Here is a 12,065-nt window from a genome sequence, read left to right on the forward strand (position 1 = left end):
ACTTGGTTCAAATAATGACGTGCACTTGCGTTGAGCATGCAGTTCGGAAGTGTTATCAGAAGAGTTATTCTGCTAATATTAGCAGAATAGACCGGCTATATATATATATATATATATATATATATATATATATATATATATATATATATATATATATATATATATATATATATATATATATATATATAGACACACACACACACATCTGGGCTATTCTGTTATGCGTAATAGAATATTATTCTGTTACCCTACTTGAACTGATGAATTCAAGCGGTTGAACTGATGCTTTCTGTTGGTGTTAAAAATCGTCTTCTTTAGTTCAAATTTTTTTCCAATTTTTTTTGTCGAAACGGGGCGTGTAATATATCGTTGGAAAGCTCTCGACATCCACATTACAATCTTATAATTTGTTTTTGCAAAAAAATATGATTTAAGAGCAGTTTTGAAAAAATCGTTTTTTTCAAAACAGAAAACGTGAATCGTATTTTGACTTAATTTTCAAACGGTTTGTCGGAATTGAGCAAATGAGATGGCATTGGAAAGCTTGTGAAAATCCGCATCTTCCATATATCTACTATTTTTTAAATTCTATATGATTTAAAAGTAATTTTAAAAACAGTGAAATTTGGGGCAAAATGTTTTTTCACTATTTTTTGCAAACGGTTTGCGGATTGACGAAAATGATACGGCGTTGGAAAGCTATGAAAAATGCGCAACCTTTGCGTATAGGAAGTTTTTTTGTAATTCCTTACGGTTTAAATACGAATTCAAATATGGTTAAAATTGGCTTTGAACACGGTTTTTTTTTAAAGTTTGTCGAAATGGGGCAAATAATATACCGTTGGATATCTATCGAAAATGTGAAGCTTAGTCATGTTGAACATTTTCTCTACTTCGAAACCGTTTAAAAGTAATTTTGAATAAGGTGAAACCCATTATGTTGTTTTTTCGTGTCTAAAAAACAGAGTACTCGTACTGATCTATGTCTATGTTTGTACTGAGGTATTTTTCACAGAGTAGTTTTGAATGGTTCCGAAAAAAGAATACTTTGAACGGATGTCTTTATGATTTTGTACTTGCTCCCATCTTTTAAGAGTAATTTTGAAATACGGTGAGACTCATCGTGTTGTTTTTCTGTCCGAAAAAAGAGTACTCGTACTTATCTATGCGTGTGTTTGTACTGAGATATTTTTCAGAGTAATTTTGAATGGTTCCGTTAAAAGAGTACTTGCACTGATGTTCGTATGGTTTTGTACTGAGCATGTTTTCACATACTAGACTTCACTCTGTTTTTTGGGTATCATAGTCCCCGAACTTGCATGGTTTATATCGTTGAACTGAATGATATTTTTTCAAAAGGAAATAATTTCGTGTGTGTTTTTTTACTCTGCAAGATGTTTTGGACTTCTCTTGTTTTGCGACTTGAACTTTTACCATTTGATTTTTCATTGGGTTTCATTTTGTTTGAGCTTTTTTCTCAAACTTATCTGGGACGTCCTGTTGAACTTACAACTTTTTTAATTGTGAACTTGCTGTGTTTTTGCAATGCCAATATTTAGGAGAGCAGGGCGAGGACAACGATAGAAGGAAGCTGTGTGTGGTGATCGTGGAAGCACTACAGGGCTGAGCCACAACGGTGGTTGATGGCAAGGCGGCATGACATGACATGCGGCGGAGAGGCATGGCGACGGGTGGGTGGCGCACTAACATGACACTTGAGATGCGCCTGCTGGATTGACCTCCTTGTCCCATCTGGACGGATCAGTTGCAGAACTTGGATGTTTTCTTGGATGTTAACTCTTGGACGTCAACGTTACAGAATACCAAAACCTAACCATCTTTTATTTTTCAAACTGATCATTGTTTTTAATTCATACTGATCAATATTTTTGATTCAAACCATTTTTTATTCTTGCATGCACATCAAGCTGTCATGTACCTATACCTTCTTTCAAGTAGCAATCATCTCATCATATATAGAAAAAATTTCACACATATAATACATGTACATGAATAACATATACATGGTCAGATCGGTACCTAGCAGCAATAGCAGTGGTTACCAACACACATACACATGAACCGATAACAAACTTGCACATGGCCTGACAAACAAAAAGCACATAAATTGACAAAAAAACATAGTACACATTAACGGATAATCCCCATGACTAATGGTAGAACTTTGTTGTACCCAGGTTTAGCTATTTACCAAAAGTAGGACTTCTCAGTTTTATTAAGTCGAACTGATGTTTAAATGTTCACCATTTTTGGCCTACAGATTAGAATACTGAGATCACCATATATGCTGAAGGTCCCGGTAGTACAGAGTTACAAACAAATTCTAAACACCATATATGCTGAAGGTCCCATCAGTACAGAGTTACAGAACAAATTATTTTTCCAGTGACAATGTAAGAGTCACGACCAGCAATCACAAACAACACTAGCTCAATCGCGGGCATGTGTGTGCAGCAAGGGGAGATACTCCGATGCTAGATGTATAGAGACAACAAGCTCATCATGCGTAGGGTGAAACTATGGTAACCACATTACATATCATCTAGATTCTAGCAATAACCGTTTTGCATGATCATTGGCATTTGGAATAGCATCCAACAACAATTAGAGTTCTATAAGACCACATCTTTACTTATTTTTGAAGATGTATTTGTACTGCCCAAAAGCATAAGCTGAAGCACAAAATAAACATTTAAATACATTTGTTCTCACAGGAATAATCACACACCTAGAGAGCATGTTCTTTTCACATCTTCCCAACTACTCAATTAGCAAAGCAGCACATCTACACATTTTAATAGCAGGAGCAAAGAAAGAGAGAGATTGATATGAGAGAGTGTCGTTGAAGCATGCTAAGGACTCCCATCAGCGCTCAACTTGGACGGCTGCCAGCAACCATGGTGGACGTGCCAGTGGTGGTGCGGCATGGCCAGAGCAGGCCGCTGGCTGATATTCCAACACATCATGTTAGCGCACCAGGGAAATAGCAAGTTTTCCATAAAAATGTTATCCATACTAGGTAAGACCAGAGCTACAGGACAATACCTTTTCTTGAGATAGCTACTACATGTACTGACTCCTCCACCACTGTAGCGTCCCTGTATCCTCCTTGCGCGGGCAACCACTAGGGATCAAGCGATGCTGCCACTCGACACATTTGAACCACCTGTAGGAATCAAAGTGGACGGAAGGGATTCAAACACATCAATGGACACATGTACTACACAACAATGTGCACCTGTACTGTCCATGACAACAAACTAACAAAAATTAAATTTTCGTTCAACTATTGCAGACTTTTGAGTAGTAGACGCACAACCTAACAAGGCAATGTACAATTCCATGCAAAAATAACAACCAAGTTAATGTACAGTAACATCATAAGTTCAAAAATAAAAATAAAAAGAGTTTTGTACTGTTTTTTGCTATAACAACTAAGTTAATGTATGCCATGGGGCTGGACTAGGACATCGTATATCCTTGAGTGGTGGAGAGGGAGATCATGTCACTACCAAATCTATCAGGCTACTAGAAATTCATGGAATGTAAGTAAAACCAAACTAATTGATTACAAGCACTCCTATGAACAGAACTTAAATAGAAATTGAGGTGAACTTAAATAGTGAAAACAAGAGTGTTGCTGCTAGCTTTCCAATCCTAGAACAACTTCTAGGAACGTGTGGGAAACATGCAACATGCCTGAACTTGGTGTGCATTGGTAGTTGAACTTGCTACCCATCCACACTAGTACCAGCGGCACAAGATCGAAGTATTTAAGCAATACCTGATGTCATCAAGAAAACAAGTGACTAAAACATTTAGCAATAAAAGCGATGGTACAGAAAAATTGAACTGATGTTTTTCTGTGATTTCGACAAACCTCCAGCATGTTTTTTTGAACTGATTTATTTCTATCATTGTACTGTTTCTTTAGGCTTTTCGAATGAGGTGAAAGCCTCTGGTCTATTTGAACATTTACTGAACATTCAAAAATGTTTTGAACTAATGTGAATCCTTTCACCGAACTACTAATACAAATTTTCATGAACCTACCCATTTATACGAACAAGTTCTATTTCTGCTAGGCATTTGTGCACTTTTGTTCTAAGCAAAGAGAGAAAGAAAACAACCTGGAAATGTTTCCTGCCGCCGCACGTCGACGGGGTGTGGATATGGATGAACTGACTGACCCATTTTTCTTGTACTGAAGCTTATTTCCAGAAATTTAAGACAATGCAAATATTATCTACAATATGGACATTTAGTATAGTCTAAACTAAACTCTTTGGCACTTTTGAACTGAGGTAATAGCGGTGAACCTGTGACGAAGAATAGAACTCAAAAAGAATTTTTTTGTAGGTGGAATAAGACGTTGGAGATCGGGTGGACTGGCTACACCTCCTCCTCTGGACTGATTGCTCTGGTGAAGTGGAGCTGATGGATGCGGAGATCATGAGCACGCCGCGCTTTGGCGACTGCAGGGAATCCCAGCGACTACCAAGTCATCCCCAAGAAGCTTGTAGAGGCGGGGCAGTTGGTCACAGGTCATCCCGTGTAAGTTCAACTACCAGGCGTGGTGGCAGAGAGAGGCTCTTGGCGGTGATGTCCGGGAGGTGCCTCGCGGCTGTGAGGTGGATGGCTGCGGGTGTGGGCTAGGCGGCGACAGTGAGAGAGTGCCGTTGATGCACGCACATGACTACCATCAGCGCTCAACTTGGACGGCTGCCAGCAACCATGGTGGACGGGCTGGTGGTGGTGCCTTATTTTTTTGTAAATCAAAGCTCCTATATTATGCTATACTTCCATGCAGTTCTTCACTCAAACAATATTGTAACAACCAACATAAAAATAGTTGATCTGGACTTGATCCACTAGCACCAACTTACTGGCTGAATCAAATTTTGTGATTTTAAGTAGCAACAATAGTCGGACTAAGGGAGAAATGCATGCGGTTATATAGTTGAACTTGCATGATCTGCAAATAAGAGCATGACTTATGTACTTACTGGACAATACCATGTGAAACAGTATAATGCTATGTGAACCTTTTGATGGACGAGCTTTTAATTTTTATTCTCAGTACTTCTCAAAAATGAATATCTGAACCACCAGACAGGGGTGTGGTAACCAAAATTCAGAAGAGTAGAAACTCAATAAGGCACCATACTAAAATAAGAAAATGAACTAAACAGAAAATAAGAATTGCACTGAACTAAAATTAGAATTTGAACTGAGTGTCACAAAAGATGAACTTGTGCATCTGTTTTTTGCTCCCGCACCGGTGTAACAAATTCAGGATGACATGGCTTTGTGTACATATAATAATATGAATCGAGTGAGACAATAAAGAGAGCAGTAAAAGGATTTCGTATTTTCACCTTGAGATGATCTCTCTTTCTAGAGGTCTTGATGGAAAATGCTGGTGTAGGTACCACACAGACACCAACTAAACACCAGGCCTTCTCCAATAAGAAACAATAATCCCTCCTTTGAGTGTGTGAACTTAATAACAGTAGTTGAAGTAATAATTTCAGTTTAATCGTTTGAAGAACCAGCTTCAGTGTTTGAATTAGTACCTTTTCAGAGGTGCAGACGCAGCCGGAAAGAATTTCTTGTGGAGCTCAAGGGAGCGCTGCTCGTAGCGCGACAGGGAGCATCGAACTACCCGCTACCAGGAGGTTGAGCTGTGGAGGAGCATCCACTGCCCACGGCGAGGCAGAGGTGCGCCGGCGGGTGACGCAGCCTCATTGGAAGCGGGCGGATCCGGGGCCAGTGTGACGCAGCCTCGTTGGATCCAGGTGGTGGGGCGGCAGGAGAAGCATGTACTACGCATGAATGGAGGTGGTGTGGAGGTGATGTTTCTACGCAAAGGCCTTTGTGGTTTTTTTTGCTCATATTCATGCAAGCACTAGTATTTTTTTTCTTGATTCTCGGAACTTGGGCGAAGAGAGCATACCAAGGGAAGTGAAGCAATGCCACCACCAAGTACCTACATAAGAATTGAAGTGAATGAAATCTAGGAATTGAGCTGAAAGAAAAATTGGACATTATAGGTACACTGAAAATAAATTGTACCTTTTCTGTCTTTTTTTTGTTTTTACCATGAACTTGCCAGGTTTTGGAGTTCGAACTTTCTATGTGATTTTTTTCAAACTTTCCAAGTTTTTATTTAAATTCACAGTGATCGGCAAATTGTTTTCTTATATAGGTCCAAATGAAAAAGTTTTTAATTTTCTTTTTGTACATCTTTTCTTGTTTCTGGTCTTAATCTAAACAGTCTGTTTTTTGAACTGATGTAAATTCATGTTTGATCTTACTAGCTCTCGGTCAAAAGAACTCATGAACAAGATGGAACTATTTGACGGATGGGCAAATGTACAAGTTCACATAAAAAGAACAAGTTCATGTACTGTAACGTTGAAGTACACAAAGATACCTAAATATAATTTGTGTACTTTGAAATAGTTTATTTTACTTCCAAAATACTTCATTTGTTTTGAAATATGAACTTCTATATTTATTTCCTTAGAACTTATTATTAGAGAGCCCATTTATTATTTGAGAGACTCTTTTTATTTCAATTTAAAAATGAGCACATGCTATTATTAGGTATCAATATAATCAAAACTTGTTGTTGCAGAACCCATTGCCTCGCATGCAAAAAAGTCTCCTGACCTGTTAACATATGGTTGAGAATGCATGAGACCAGCTGTTACTACAAGTAACACGGCACCGTAACAAACACAAGCAAGGAATAGCAGCATACCAGAGCTTTATCCCTCATCATTTTGCGCATCAAAAAGGCGAGCCTGACAAAAATAGCAGCATACCAGTTTCAAGACCGTCGAGTAGCTCTTCCCGCCAGGATGCGAAACGAATGCCTAGACATGAGAAAATAGTGTATAATATAAGACGTTTTTCCACCATAAATTGGGCACCGCAACTCATGAAAGCAAGTGTAAATTTATTATTACTGAGAACTGGTTGGCAAGGACATGCTTCTCTTCATAGAACCTGGGGAATATTTGAAACTGCTGAAAGTTCCCTCGGTAGCTTCTCCCTATGCTTCTTGAACTGAAAAGAAGAATAAGAGAATGCACTTTGAATAAAACCGTCATCTGAAGTTCAGTCAGCTGCAGAGCCATGCATGAATGTCACAACACAACCATGGCATGTCTCAGAGGAAAATCAGGACCGGAAACATCGTAAGAACTTACCCTAGTCCGCCAAGGGGTACCCCGCGGTAGCAGTTGTTCATCCATTTCCTGAGCGGATCATAGACGGCAACCTTTGGGAAACAAGATAATAATTGTTCAACAATTTCACTGGCTACTGAGTACTGACTAGGCAGAGTAATTTGCACTGGTATTTCAAGTACATGTGCATGCTGGTTGACAAGTTAGCTGAATGTTCAATGACAGAAAAGCAACTCACTTGGTTTTTCGCGATTCCTTCGACGTGTAATCGAAGCATTTTAAAAATCAATGGTATCTGCAGCACAACCATAACCATGGTCAGTGTTTATGTAGCAAAGGTAGCATGCATCCTTGGTTCTAAATGCAAAATTTAGGAAGGTCCAGTCCATGTTGACATGCTTGCTTACAACTGTGAAGATATCAGTGGTCATGCTAAGCATAGCAACCTTCTTGCCTTCATCATCGAATTCCCTCTGCCAAGTTATTGCTGGTGGCTGAGCACAGTCGACGTGCAAGTGTGCCTGAAGCAACAACAACCATGTCAGGCCAGTTTTGCTTGCTCAAGACATACAAAGGATTGAAGTAATCAGGGGCATCTTAATTAGCGAATCATCCAAGGAAACAACTAAACAAAAATTTAAAACCATAATAAGATTAAGGAGAAGCCAAAGAAATGGGAGGAGCTATTTCAGGTTAGGAGATACCTTCGCTTGCTCAAACTCTGAACTTCCCATCTTCAGAAACCGGTGAAGGAGCTAATCCGACTGGAACAGATACAACATGGTCAACAACTCGAAGAACGGAATCACTCACCAGACTTAAAACAAACCAAGAACGTATCCGTACACTTGGCAATTAAGCAATGGTGAACTAAAGAATTGCAGAATTAAGAAAATGAGGACTGCTAACCAGATAACTACAGTTTTTACAGAAGAAGTGGTTGGGATCTCGTGTTGGCAATGGGGAACCGTGGCCGGAACATTGGGGAAGATGATCTGGAGCATAAGCTCGAGCGTGATGGAGTTGTGGATGGCGCCAAGCACGTTAGTGGACTGACATCACAGGTGCCGGTGCTGGAATAGCTCCATCTCTGGCTTTACCCATGGCGTCGCGCGAGATGGCGAAAGGGTGCCTGGCGGCCGGGCCTCGCGCGAACTGATACGCGCACATCACCTGGCCAGCCGGGACGAGGAGGTGGAGCCATGCCAGCGGCCGGGAGGTGGAGGCACACTGGCGAAGGGGAGGAGGCGGGGGCAGGGAGGATGAGGCCGGGCGGCGCTGCGTGCGGGGAGCGAAGCGGCGGCGCGTAGGGAGGGAGGTGGTGGCGCGGTGGGGGGCCGGTGGCTGGGGCGGCGGCACGCTGGGCGGCGGCGCGATGGTGAGGCCGGTGGTCGGTGCAGCCGATCCACTCGCTGCAGAAGAAGGAAGGTGGAAGAAGTGGTGGGCCGCGGGGAGGTTCAGTTCGATGGGCTCCGTCGGCGGCCAGTCACGGCGCCGCGGGCTCCCTCGCTCCGGCTGACGCCGTCGCTCGCTCGCCCACGACAGCTGCCTCCGGCGGAAGGAGGTGGGTTAGGTTCAGGATGGCTCGGGGAGTTTATACGGTGTAGCTGGTCGCGTCCTTATAGAGCCCAGTGATAACAGAATAATATTATGTTACTGGTAACATAATAGTCCAGCTCTCTCTCTCTATATATATATTGTTGTTGTTGTTGTTCTGTATGCAATCACATTGCACAACACACACGTCTTATTAGCAGCAATCATATGTGTTATTATCGGTCTTCGCACACATTTCTGGTTAAAAACCTGTTTGTCGCATATCACACACATCTTGTTAAGTTGAACCGTTTCTGTTATCTTGGCTCAATGCAAATAGTTCGTCCGAGTGAACTATTTGCCCTCTATCGCACACACCTTGATCTGGCCGACATTTTCTTTTGTGTTGCCTAATCACAAACAGTTCATCCAAATTAAATTTATGCTGTATATCACACACACCTTCATCTAGCTGCCCGTTTCCATTGTTTCGCCTCATCACAAACAGTTCATCCGAGTGAACTATATGCCGTATATCACGCACACCTTCATCTGGTTGCCCGTTTCTATTGTTCCGCCTCATCAACAGTTTATTTGAGTGAACTGTATGTCGTATATCGCACATACCTTCATCTAGTTGCCCGCTTCTGTTGTTCTATCTCATCACAAACACTTCATTGAACTGTACCATATGCCCCGCATCGCACACGAAACTAAAATCTGAACCGTGTTTGTTGTATCCGCCATCACAAACATTTTGCAACTTTTTTGACCGTTTTTACATCACTATTTGGGTTTAATGCATCGCACACAGTTTCATCAAAGGGTCTCTGATTGTAGTGTCGCGTTAGCAGCATCCTGCAGAAGTGTGTGAGTAGTTTACCACAGACCTATGGGTCCATAGCTAGTAGATAGATGGATTCTTCTCTCTCTTTAATCTTCAATACAATGTTCTCCTTGATGTACTTGGAGATCTATTCGATGTAATCACTTTTTGCGGTGTGTTTGTTGGGATCCGATGAATTGTGAGTTTATGATCAGATTCCATGAATATTATTAGAGTCTTCTTTGAACTCTTTTATGCATGATAATTATATTTTTGTATTTCTCTCTGATCTATTGATTTTGTTTGGCCAACTAGATTGATTTTTCTTGCAATGGGAGAGGTACTTTGTGATGGGTTCAATCTTGCGGTGATATATATCCCGGTGACAGAAAGGGACAAGACACGTATTTTATTGCTGCCATTAAGGGTAATAGAATGGGGTTTATTCATATTGCTTGAGTTTACTTTGTCTACATCATGTTATCTTGCTTAAGGTGTTACTCTGTTCTTTATGAACTTAATACTCTACATGCATACTGGATAGCGGTCGATGTGTGGAGTAATAGTAGTAGATGCAGGCAGGAGCCGGTCTACTTGACACGGACATGATGTCTATATACATGATAATTGGGTTGGATATCGGCATGATTATTCACTTTTCTATCAATTGCCAACAGTAATTTGTTTACCCACCATATGGTATCTTCAAGAGAGAAGCCTCTATTGAAAACTATGGCTGCCGGGTCTATTTTTTCATATATTAGAATCCAAATTACCTTGCTGTAATTTTATTTACTTTATTTTATTTTGTGTTTTATTTATCTATCTACGAGATTTGATCCTTGCAATTAATCGCCAAGGGATTGACAACCCCTTGTTTGCATTTAGTGCAAGTATTTGCTATTTTGTGTGTAGGTACTGCTAATGAGGTATTGCTTGGTTCTCCTACTGGACTAATAACCTTGGTTCTTAACTAAGGGAAATACTTATCTCTATTGTCCTACAACATCCTCTCCTTTTCGGGGAAATCCCAACGTAGCTCACAATTAGTTGGGCCATGAGCGAGAACCTCCAGAAGCTGCAAGCACACTACCATAGCCGTACGTAGAGCTTGGACTCCACAGTAGCCGTTATTGGCATGGCAGAAAAAGAGTTCCAGAAGAGCTTGGAAGAGACACATATCTAGTTTGCTAAAAGCCTCCTAGACCCAACGGACCGCCAAAAGCGGCTCACCATTGAGTGGAACAAGCTTATCCTGAAGATGGCTGGGGCCAACAAGTTGCAAGAGGAAGCTACACAAAGGATAGCGGCAGAGGATGCCAAGTTAAAGGAGCGCGAGACTAGTCTCAATGCTTATGAAGAAGAGCTTGCAGCTCGTGAGGCGCTTGCCGAAAAACTCCATGGCAAGTATGAAGAAGTCCAAGCCCTCCTTGCACGGCAGTCCCCAGAGCTCTATCAAAAGCACAAAGAGGCAATCAAACCTCAAGTTGCGGACCAGGTTGGCAAGATCCAGGAAGGCGTCGATGCTGCTGCAGCCGTCGATGCTGCTGCAGCCGCAGAGGCTGCTAAGAATAAACAAGAGGGCAAGGTGAAGAAGCTCGAGCAAGAATTCATCAACAAACAAAGGGAGGTCGTGGTGCTCAAAGCATACAAAGAAAAGATGGATCGTGCCTATGCGGAGCTACAAACCTCAATGTCTGCCAAGAACCAACAGCTCACCATGTCTAAGGACACCATTGACGAGCACAAGCTGATGGTGGCTGGCTTGAAAAGTCCCTCGATGATGCCGAAGAATGGAAGATGATTTTGTCGAAGGACCTCCGGGACGAGAAGGCTTTACTTGAGAGCGCTGCAAAAACATACAATGAGCTCAAGGGCACCTACCAACTCTGGAGTAACCGCCTCGCACAATAAAAAGAAGACACATCCATGACATTTTGGGCTGAACGATTTTTTTTCCTGTCGTGCTTATGACACTTCTACGACGATAATTATGACAAAACCTAGTATCATCATAGATGTGGTGGGATCCTACTTCTATGACAAAAAATCATGACGGAAAATGCGCTTTTTGTCCTTGGCGGGTCGGAGACGCAGTTGCATGACATTCTTTGGGTCGTCCATGATGGAAAAAACCATGGTAGAAGTGAGGGCGAGGAAAATATCAGGGAGTTTCCTCTTACAGTGGGTGGTCGGGGCCGAGTGATGCACGGAGGGATTGCACATTTCTCTCGTACACGTACGCGCATGGGTGCGAGGCGTTGGGCTCTAACTAAACCCGAGCGGGGCGTTCGCTTACTGAACCCGAGCGATTGCACTGGCTACGGGTTACTGAACCCGAGCAATCTATCGATCCCTGGTTGTTAGCTAAACCCGATCAAGGGATTTCTTCGCTACTGCTGCTAACTCAAGCCGACTGAACCTACTGCATCTTGATGAACAGTGACCATTGTTGGGGGTTGGGTGAATAGTTCCCGGTGGGGGTT

At 41.8% G+C, this 12,065-nt stretch overlaps 1 protein-coding gene and 1 long non-coding RNA gene across 2 annotated transcripts; both read right to left on the bottom strand.

Moving 5' to 3' along the window:
- Positions 1–2,718: 2,718 nt before the first annotated feature.
- LOC119271520 lies at positions 2,719–6,146 on the bottom strand. The gene is made up of 4 exons (XR_005134575.1): positions 5,598–6,146; positions 5,400–5,480; positions 3,067–3,187; positions 2,719–2,967 (listed from the first exon to the last, which is right to left on the bottom strand). It is a non-coding gene; the product is annotated as an uncharacterized LOC119271520 (long non-coding RNA).
- Positions 6,147–6,794: 648 nt separating this feature from the next.
- On the bottom strand, positions 6,795–8,275 carry LOC119272201. Its single transcript, XM_037553743.1, has 7 exons — positions 8,127–8,275; positions 7,922–7,981; positions 7,625–7,738; positions 7,456–7,512; positions 7,239–7,309; positions 6,996–7,095; positions 6,795–6,902 (listed from the first exon to the last, which is right to left on the bottom strand). Exons 2-7 carry the CDS (start codon positions 7,949–7,951, stop codon positions 6,795–6,797), a joined length of 480 nt encoding a protein of 159 aa, XP_037409640.1. The 5' UTR covers positions 7,952–7,981; positions 8,127–8,275.
- Between the last annotated feature and the right edge of the window lie 3,790 nt (positions 8,276–12,065).

Source organism: Triticum dicoccoides, chromosome 3A (genome assembly GCF_002162155.2).
Source record: "Triticum dicoccoides isolate Atlit2015 ecotype Zavitan chromosome 3A, WEW_v2.0, whole genome shotgun sequence".
In the NCBI taxonomy this organism is placed as follows: Eukaryota; Viridiplantae; Streptophyta; class Magnoliopsida; order Poales; family Poaceae; genus Triticum; species Triticum dicoccoides.